This window comes from Schistocerca cancellata, chromosome 3 (assembly GCF_023864275.1).
Source record: "Schistocerca cancellata isolate TAMUIC-IGC-003103 chromosome 3, iqSchCanc2.1, whole genome shotgun sequence".
Lineage (NCBI taxonomy): Eukaryota > Metazoa > Arthropoda > Insecta > Orthoptera > Acrididae > Schistocerca > Schistocerca cancellata.
In genome coordinates, this window is record NC_064628.1 from 660,926,109 (window position 1) to 660,936,005 (window position 9,897).

Consider the following 9,897-nt stretch of genomic DNA (forward strand, 5'->3'; position numbering starts at 1 on the left):
AGCTATAGGGTCTGGGAACATTTATATACCCAACAGAAGGTTTTTCTTAGTATCAGTATTACATTACAGGGTCAAAGTTCGAATATTACACACTTCCTCCTGCTTAGGCAAAGGGAGCAAAAAAAAAACTTTTTTTTTCTTTTCATACAAAAAATGAGCCACAGAGCCCAAGATGACTATCACAGTTAATACCTGAAAATTTTGTGATAAATCCCAATCTCGAACAATCTTGAAAATTTTCTTGGTATTCTTATCCATTTTCGAGATACGGAGGTTCAAAGTTTCCCTACTTGTACATGTAAAATACGCATGTTAAATCCAGTGTGAGGCAAAAACAGTTCATATAGTGACCTAGCATGGAGAAATATGCTGTAAAGTGGCTCCGTTATCATAAGAAGGGTTCAGGTAATCCCATGTTGTAGTACTGAAGCACATGTAAAATTTTAGTGCGCATGAAATCTGGTCCGAGGTGCAAAATTATACAGTTTTTTACTATTTCTGTTTCACATAAGTAAATTATCAAAATTTTATTGACCGATAATTGTTTTTTCATACGAGTGAGATGTCCTGCTTGTGGCACGGAAAGAATGGAATCAGCAGAAAAGTACTCCTGTCGAACGCAAAACAGACGAATATGCTCCTGTTTAAAAGACCCTGACTGAAAAGTGGGGTACCAGCTGCCTCATTCTACCTTACTCTGCACTTTTTAAAATTTCCCAAAAAATTTGGGATTTGGACATATTCATGCATTGTTATGCTGAGAAAGGAGGAGACAGTGGCAGTGGAAAAGAGACAGAAAAGTAATAAACATTGGAAGAGAGTAGACAGTGGTTGTGGTATAGAAAGAGTGAAGGAGACAATGGCAGTATGAGAGAAAGAGAAGAAGACAGTGGCAGTGGAAGATAGTAGTTGACAGTGACAGAACAATGCTATGAAGGAGACAGTGTCAGTGAACATGAGTGATGTGGGAGTGAGTGAATGCTTGTCATTTTATAAGCTTACTCCTTACTGTGTGACAACAATTTTAGTTATTTCCTCCACATTCTTTTATTTTAATATGTGTGAGGATGCTGATAACCTTGACGCTGAGCACCTGTCAGCTAAAACACACACACACACACACACACACACACACACACACACACACACACACACACACAGTGCCAGAGGGAGAAGAATAAAGAGAAGAAAAAAATTGGAAGTGAATGAGAGCCAATGGTAATCAGAGACAGAGTCTACGACAGTGACAACAAGGAAGAAAGAGATAAGTGACAATGAGGAGAGACAGCAGCAGTGGGAAAAAATGAATGAGGAAGTTCATTAAGACAGAGAGAAAGAGGGAGACAGTGACAATGAGAGGAAACTGTAGTAATGGAACGGAATGAAAGAGACTGTGGCTGTAAGACAGGAGACAGTGACAGTTAGAGAGACGCAAAGAGATAGTGACAATGAGTTGGGCTGAATGAGTGAGTGAGAATGGGCAAGTGGGAGGCGGGTCTACTGTCGGTAGACAGTAGACAATAGATACCATTGAAAAATGAAAATCCTATTCTCAGCTTTTAAAATTGTTAGTTTTTCCCTCTTAGAGGAAAGAGAGAGTTCTGGGAAAAGGGGAGGGGGGGGGGGGGGGAGGTCAGGGCAGTTTACTGAGACCCTTGATTGAGAGGAGAATTCACAACAGATGAGTCCCTCTAAACCAATGACTGCCTAACCATTGATTGTGAGCTACTAGCAGCTCCAAGGACATTTTCAGTAGCCTGTGGTAATGCCCAGGTTGGATAACATGAATTGCTTCACTGAGCTCAGACCATGCTCAGAACAACAGGTGCTTATTACTTCCCCACTACTGCCATTGTCAGTGAAGAGTACTACATTGTCGGCTTCATAATTGATTGTATATGTGTGACGTCATGCACCTTATGTTTTTCGTGTGTGTATCAGACATTCGCTAATGTGGATAGCTTGATTTGGCATAGATATTAAGCTAGATTTGTTCTAAAGATGGTATGTTCAAGTAAAAAACCATAAACCTTTTAACTTTCATTTGGAATGGGAAACTGTTTATTTTTTTTTTACCAAGTGATGGACAAATGTGTGTGTTTACTATGCTATGCAAGTGTATCAGTTGGGAAGAAATGTCACTTCAAAACCATTCACTCAAGGACTGAAAAGGGTTTTCTTCTGGATTGTGCTCTAAGGAAAGAAAAAGCAAGGCATCTAAAATGCAAACTTTATGCTAAACAATCAACTTCTGTAAAACCATTAGACAAGAATAAAGCAGCAACTGAGGCATCATTCTGAATTTCAAAAATTATTTCACTCTGTGTAATACACCAGCAGTCGCTGTGTGGAAAGTGTTTAAGAATGAACAGTGTAATGAAAACAATCATAAAAGCTGTGAACAAAGTTAGAGCTCAGGCAATTCAGAGATGTTTCATCATCGGACTGACTGATGAACTAGATTTCCATTGTTGTGATCAACTGCTTCATGTGAAAGTTTGTTGGCATAGTGGAGGTAGAATTTTACAGCACTTGAAGAGTTGCTTTCTGCCTTAGGTAAATTTTTGAAAGACTGAGGCCAATTCTTCTGTGATCTAGAAAATCTGGTTTCAATTATTTATTACTCATTTCATAACAAAGCATTTCAATTCTATCAAATTTGAAGCTTGTAATGTGTAAGAATTGTGATTTATTATTTGATTGTTTTATACCTTTTTTCACTGCACAAAAGCTTAGCTTGTGATTATTAGCGTATTTTATTCCCATACAGTACTAAAATGTATATCTATTAGCATCTATAAGTACTGCTCTTGTGTATAATTATGACTTGTTCCATACCCATGCATTTCTCTTGCGTACTGGGTCAATGGAATATGAATAAATAAATAAATAAAAATAAAAAAATAAAAAGCTTTTGGTTTTCTCACAGACATCACGGAAAAGTTTAGTATCCTTAACTTCCAGTTTCGAGCTAAGCAGAAAAGTTTTTAGCAGAAAAAATTCAGATGTCGCTTCATTCTCAAAAAAGCTGGAACTGCGGGAAAAAATCTCATCCAAAGTGAATACAAACACTTTACCTGTTTGAAACAAATGTTTGACAAGCAAGGTTCTTCAATCCCTCCATCCTGCAGCAAACTATGAAAAGTCAATTCAACAAACACTTCTAAGATTTCAAAAGCGTTTCAATTGTAGCACAATCTGTCAAATTGCAGAAGAGTTCTTTACTTGGGTCGTGGAGCATTTTGATTTTCAAGGAAACTTGCTGCGGTTGAGTTGGGACTGATTGATTTTCAAAATGATTTATCTTTAAAATTACTTTATGCAAGCTCTGAAAATATTTGGCCTCGTGTTTTTAAAGAAAAATACCCAATTTTGATCCAGCTTGGTCTCAAAGTGAAGGAAATTTTCATGTTTACATATCTGTCTGAAGTTTCTTTTTCCATTATGAAAGTTATAAAAAACAGCTATGGAAACAGGCTGACTGATGAACACTTGGAGAACTGTATTCAAATGGCAGTCACTATTTACTCTCCAAACATTAAAAAACTTCTCATTACAGTTAATAAGCTTGATGATAAAAAGACATATTCTTTTTCTTGTAGTTTAATTAAAATTAATTTCTTTTTTTCTGTAAATGAAACATTTTAGGCAATTGTCAGATTTTCCCAAACAAGTTATTATTTCTGTCCTAGTTTCTTTTGGTGGCTCACAGTAAGACTTCAGACTGGTGCAGCAACTCACAAGCTACATAAGTCTGGTGACTACTGCCATATAAACTACAGGTCTAAGTAAACTGCCTTTCTTTCCCAGCAATCCTAAACCTATCCCTCTTTCCTCTCTTAGGAAGCAGTTAACAGTGTGGAGTAGTTTGTTACTCATTACGTGTATTATTATGTATTAATAGATTCGTATGTGATCATTATTATCATAGGTTTGTTGTGTAGCTGTTGATAATATCATGACTAAATTGATATCTCTGAACAGATCTATTTTCACAGTGACAGTTACACTGAAATCTTTAATAAGAGTGAACTAGTGTACCTTACAAGTGAATCTGATAACATAATTACTGAATTGGAGGATGATAAAGTGTACATAATTGGTGGATTGGTGGACCACAATGCTCATAAGGTATTTAAATTTCTATTTTACTAATAAAAAAATACAATAACTTTTAGAATTTTACAAGAAATATGTAGATTGTCATTTTCTTCTAGAGATGCACTTTTTCTTTCTTTTTGACATAGGTTGTTGGCTACTGAAAATTAATAACTTTCGAAAATGTGTTTTTGGGTTTATTTAATATTCTATTTGAACATTATGTTTGAAATAATGTTTTGATAATATTGTTTTCATTACAAACAGAATTCAGTACTTATTCATGATGATTTTCTTGTAATTTTTGATATATATAGTCATGTTTGTTTTTGTTTTTTTACATTCCTCCTAAATCACTGGATAGATTTCAACCTATTTCATCTAGGTTACGTTGCATGACTGGCATATTGTGCAGGTAGTATTGGAATGGCACGGCTGAGTAGAGAGAGGGGACAGAGGAATTGAAAGTCAGATAGGGGAGTAGGAGATGAACAGAGAAAGAGAGAGTAGGAGGATATGGACTGAGAGGGTAAGGAGGGTATGGACAGAAAGAGGGGAAGGAGAAGACGGACGGAGAGACGGGAGGGGAGGGGAGAGGAGAGGAGAGGTACGCAGAGGGGAAAAAGTGATGGATAGAGAGAGGAAGGGGGAGGAGATGCTCAGGGGGAGGGGAAGAGGAAGTGAATAGAGGAAGGGAGGGGGTAGTGTAGGAGGCAGATGGGAGATGGAGAGGGGTAGTGGGCAGCTGGAAAAGGAAGAGGGGCATAGATGGACAGAGATGCGGGGAGGAGACAGTATGTCCAATATGTATGAGATACACATACTGGATTGATTTCAAGCATACTTGGTTCATGTATTACTTACTACCTGGAAAGAAATAGTGTGTGAGTAAGAACACCTACCTTCCATGGAGTAAGGGTGGGTATGAAAATGGGATAACGTACAAGTATGAATCAGGAATGTGGGGCAACTTCAGCCAAATTTCGTACATAGATGACTCATTATATGCATAAAAATACTTTGTAAGTAATGACTCCTACTTACCATATGTAGATGGATGAGGAGATATGACATGTAGAAATATTTGACAATGACCAACATTAGTGTGGAATCCATGGCTTTTGGGTTTGATGGAGGCTCTTTGGTGACAGTGTTGACGACATTTCACTCCTTGGTGTGTGTGTGTGTGTGTGTGTGTGTGTGTGTGTGTGTGTGTGTGTGTGTACGCGCGTGTGCGTGTGTGCGTGCACGTGTGTGTGTGTGTGAGGAAGGGGGGGGGGGGGAGGACTGGGAAGGAGGGGGTACAAAGAGACATGTCAGCCCACCTCTGCTATGCCTGAAGTAATTTCAACACAACTGGGCTTATGTATAGATATTTATTTATGAAAACCTTAATGTAAATTTCCAGTTTTACACAATACTGTCTTTAAACATTCACTGTAGAGAAACTACTCTGCCAATTACTGAACTGCCATCATTGTTTTAACACGCTAAAGTCACATCTCAGTAGTGCCATCTAATTGCCATTTGTAAAAAACTTAAAAGTTGATCCTTGTAACAGCTGAAATGTTATATCTACTAACATCACTTTGTTTCCTTTATACCCTTGTTCAGTTATTCTCTTACGTAATTTTCATTGTATCTTTCACATCCTCTAGAAGACATTTCAAAACGTTTTGTTTAACTTAACATTTTATATCCTGTTCCCATTATTTTTTGGTTTCTCTTTAAAGGTTGGCTTGTTCCATGTGTGGTTTTCTTTTGATTTGTTATTGTCAAACAAGCAATGTCTTTTTTGTATGCATAAGTAATTTTGTTAAATATGTCTCCTTTTGCCTGTGTCTGTAAAATTTTAATTTTGTAAGATGCAGAACTTGTCGATTAGGATTTGTTTATTACTGTCTCTATCTTATGTTTATTCTGTTTTACAACTCATATCCTGTATATTCACTTTCATTTTTGGATCTGTTTGCCGAGTCCATTTGTTTGTTTTCTGCTGGAACACGTGTTAGGAACATAAGTTGTTTCTTTTGGCAAATTATATTTACAAATGACCTTTTTGTAATTTTTGGTGTCTTGCTGAAGAACCGTTCTTTAATTTTGACTTACTTCTGCTACAGAATCTGCCGTTATCCTCTTGTAAAGTGTTTTGCTACTATTTAGTACTTTCTGTAACTCTACATGAATACCTTCTCATTAGAATGTGAGAACATTGCTGCCTAGAGTGGAACATAGGTGTAAATTATTTCCACTGAGTATGGTTCCTTTGGTTTTGAATCAAGCCATAATATACTGTCTGAGGCTCCTTCCGTATCTGTAATATAGGTTTTGCTTTTCTTGTTTACAGTAAAGATTAAATCTAAATTTCCTCCTAAGTGTGTTGCAAAACATGTGCCCCAATTTTAATTCTATGTGGTCTTTGTTTTTCCACTCCACTTCTGCTAGTGCTGCTGTACCTCATTTGATATTATTTCTCTCCTCTTCCAACTCCACTATGCTGTCTTCATATCCTAACGTTCCACATTTTATTGATCCTAACCAAATAGTAGTAGAATCAGTTTAAAGCATAATCTCCCTGTTATTGTCTATTTAGTCAAACTTAATGCAGTAAGATGAAGTTTTTGATGTATTTGGCTGTCCCCAGTAACTGAAGCCATTGTCATAGTTCTGTCTCTCCACTACACTCGATATTCATTCTCCTGGTTTGAATTATTGCTGGCCCTGGAGCTCAGATTTGGCATTAGAGTCTCTAACAATTATCTTTCAGGGCCTGAAGAGTTCTATGAGATATGTGAACAATTCTAAAACATAGCAAAGCTATACTCACAACATTCTCAGAGCAGGTCTCAGTGCATGGGATCAACTTGAGCAGTTTGTTTGTTGATCACATGCCCATGGTGATCTCAACTCAGTCTGATCTGCAATACATTTAATCAGTATGATAGCCAAGTTTGGCTCACCATGCTACCTACAGTTTGGATTGGTGAGTAGCCATCCATGTTTGTTCACCATACGGCTTTCCAACAGGGTTGCTATCTTACAGGTTCTAACAGCTACTGTGTGAACATCTGGACTAGGTGGCTCCTTTTAGTCTTCACTAAGATATAAAGAAGGCCTGTCCTCCCTGTTCTTAGTGGTTTCACGTTTTCTGCCATTTCTGATGATATATCTCTTTCTGTTTGATACATAACCATTCCCATTTTCCTTCTCAGCTATTCAGGAACTTCCTGTTTCAGGGCGTGTGTTACAGAGTGGCTGTGGACCAAAATATTAGCCATGGACAACTTCCTATTGAAGAGTTCTTGGAAATGAAGACAAGGAAAGTACTGACAGTCGATCATGGTGAGAATGTGTGAATTATCCTGTGAAATAAGAAGTGTGTTACTGTGTGAATGAATGTAACAACAGCAATTCTTATTTTTCAGTTTTTGAGATCCTGCTAGGTGTTAGTAGTGGCATGAGTTGGAAAGAAGCATTTTTGAAAGTATTACCTCCTAGAAAAGGTGCTAAAGAGAAAGATATTAGTGAGATTAACGGTATGCTCACAGAACCTGACAAAAATGCTAAAACTGAAGAAGAAAAACAAACTGATGTGAAAATACCTATGGCCACAGAACCTGACAAAAATATTAAAACTGAAGGAGAAAACCAAACTGATGTGAAAATACCTCATAAAACTGAAACTATGGTCACAGAAGCTGACAAGAATGTTAAAACTGAAGGAGAAAACCACACTGATGTGAAAATACCTCTTAAAATTGAAACTTATGGAGAAGACCAAGAAGATGTGAGAAAAACTGACACAAATTTTGAAATAGATGGAGAAAAACAAACAGATGTGAAAAGACCTTGTGAAAATGTTGAAATGTATGGAGAAGATAAACAGATGGGGAAAAAAACTGACAAAAATCTTGAAACAGATGGAGAAAAGCAAGCAAAAGCAAAGTCTGACAGTGTTACTGTAGAATAAAATGTACGATCAGATAAAAATCGGTGCATCCATTTCCTTTATTGGAGAAGTAACTAAAATGTGAATTGCAGAAGAATTTATGTACTACTTTGTTTACATTATGTTATTAGAAAATTTCACCTAATTTGAGCATATTGGCTGTGGAATTTTGAAACAATCATAATCTCTTATGATTTAGTGTTGCAAACAAAAGTATTAGATCATAGTGAATGAACTACTACAATGTATCAGACTGTAATGGATGAACCACTTGTTCACAGTGAGCAAAGAAACTATGAAAAATAAGAAATGTGATGCTTTATAAGTGTGTGGAAAAATCTAGACTGCAATATGACTGTTGTAATAGAGATGGATCAATGCTAACCAATTAGGACAGACACAGTCTGTCCTCAAAGCTATAACCACACACACACACACACACACACACACACACACACACACACACACACACACACATACATACAGAGAGAGAGAGAGAGAGAGAGAGAGAGAGATCTGTGGTGGGGATCTGAAAAGTGACATTTTCCAAATGTTTAGCATTCTAAAGTAATTTCTGCTTAGTCAGTTCCACTGTACTATGTAATGAGTATTGATCTATTCTCATACACATACCCATCTACTATGTAATGAGTATTGATCTATTCTCATACATGTACCCATCTGTTGCACATTGGCCTCTTTTGTTTGCTAAGCAGTGATCTATTCTCATAAACAGAATGAGGTGTTATTTTTTGAGGGCTTCAGAAGGATTGGATGTGTAATATTACCCATTCATCTTGCTTTGTTCTGGGTTATATATTTTTTTTCTGTTGCCGGTACTGTTGGAGTCCTTGCTACTCTGTACCATTTTATAGGTTACAATCATGTACTGCAATGACTGTGACACTTAACGGACAAGCAGTTTTAAAATATCCAGCTGCAATCAATAATGTCAGCCTGTAACTATGTCTCAGTTTTATTATATATGACTGGATGGTATGATATATTGCATCTGCACATTGTGTACATACATGAAATATTAAAAGCATTGTATTGTGGCAGAAATTTTTTATGAGGTGAAAGATTACAAAGCTTGTGTATTGTGGCAGAAATTTTTTATGAGGTGAAAGATTACAAAGCTTGTGTATCCGAATTTTTAGTTGCAACTAAGCATATTTAGCAAGTAATAAATGAAAGTATAATGACTGGTTTACTGACTTTATTTTTATCATTGCAAAATTCTGATAAACATTTCACATTTATCATATCCTTTCTGGATTACAGTTTTCAGTAAACTCAAAGAAGTTTCCATACTAATTTGCTTATTGAAAATGACAAATTAAATTAGAGCTTAACTATTTGCAACTGCTTTTAAGTGATGAGATGTCTATGTGTGATCTTTTAGACAGGCTACATTTATACTTTGCAAACCATTGTGAAGTGCATGGTCTTTTCCCATTCGATTCACTTGGGGAGCATGGAATGAATGTCTGTATAAGCACCTCTGTGCATGCTTGTGTTAGTTAAATCTTCTCTTTGTCTAAAATTTATTACATACAGGTATTTCTGCGACCTAACTGCTTGCAATTGACTCATTGATAGTGAAGTCACGGATTATAAATTTTTGCGAAGATGCTGAGTCGCAGGTAGGCACAACAGAAAGATTGTCACAAAATGAGCCTTTGGCCAACAAGGCCTTTGTCAAAATAGGATAAAACACACACACACACACACACACACACACACATACACAAAACCATAGTTACTGGCAGCTGAAGCCAGATTACGAGCGAGCAGCAGCACATGATGGGAGAGGCAAATGAGTGGGGGTAAGGAGGAGGCTGAGGTGG

The 9,897-nt window shown here is 36.8% G+C and overlaps 1 protein-coding gene across 1 annotated transcript in view; it reads left to right on the forward strand.

The window, feature by feature from the left end:
* LOC126175635 (tRNA methyltransferase 10 homolog A) overlaps window positions 1-9,260 on the forward strand; it is a 33,163-nt gene extending 23,903 nt beyond the window's left edge. Inside the window, exons 4-6 of the mRNA XM_049922523.1 lie at window positions 3,985-4,131; window positions 7,335-7,440; window positions 7,524-9,260. Coding sequence (XP_049778480.1) covers window positions 3,985-4,131; window positions 7,335-7,440; window positions 7,524-8,068 — 798 coding nt within the window. The 3' untranslated portion in view covers window positions 8,069-9,260. The remainder of the gene's footprint in view (window positions 1-3,984; window positions 4,132-7,334; window positions 7,441-7,523) is intronic.
* Window positions 9,261-9,897: the final 637 nt, after the last annotated feature.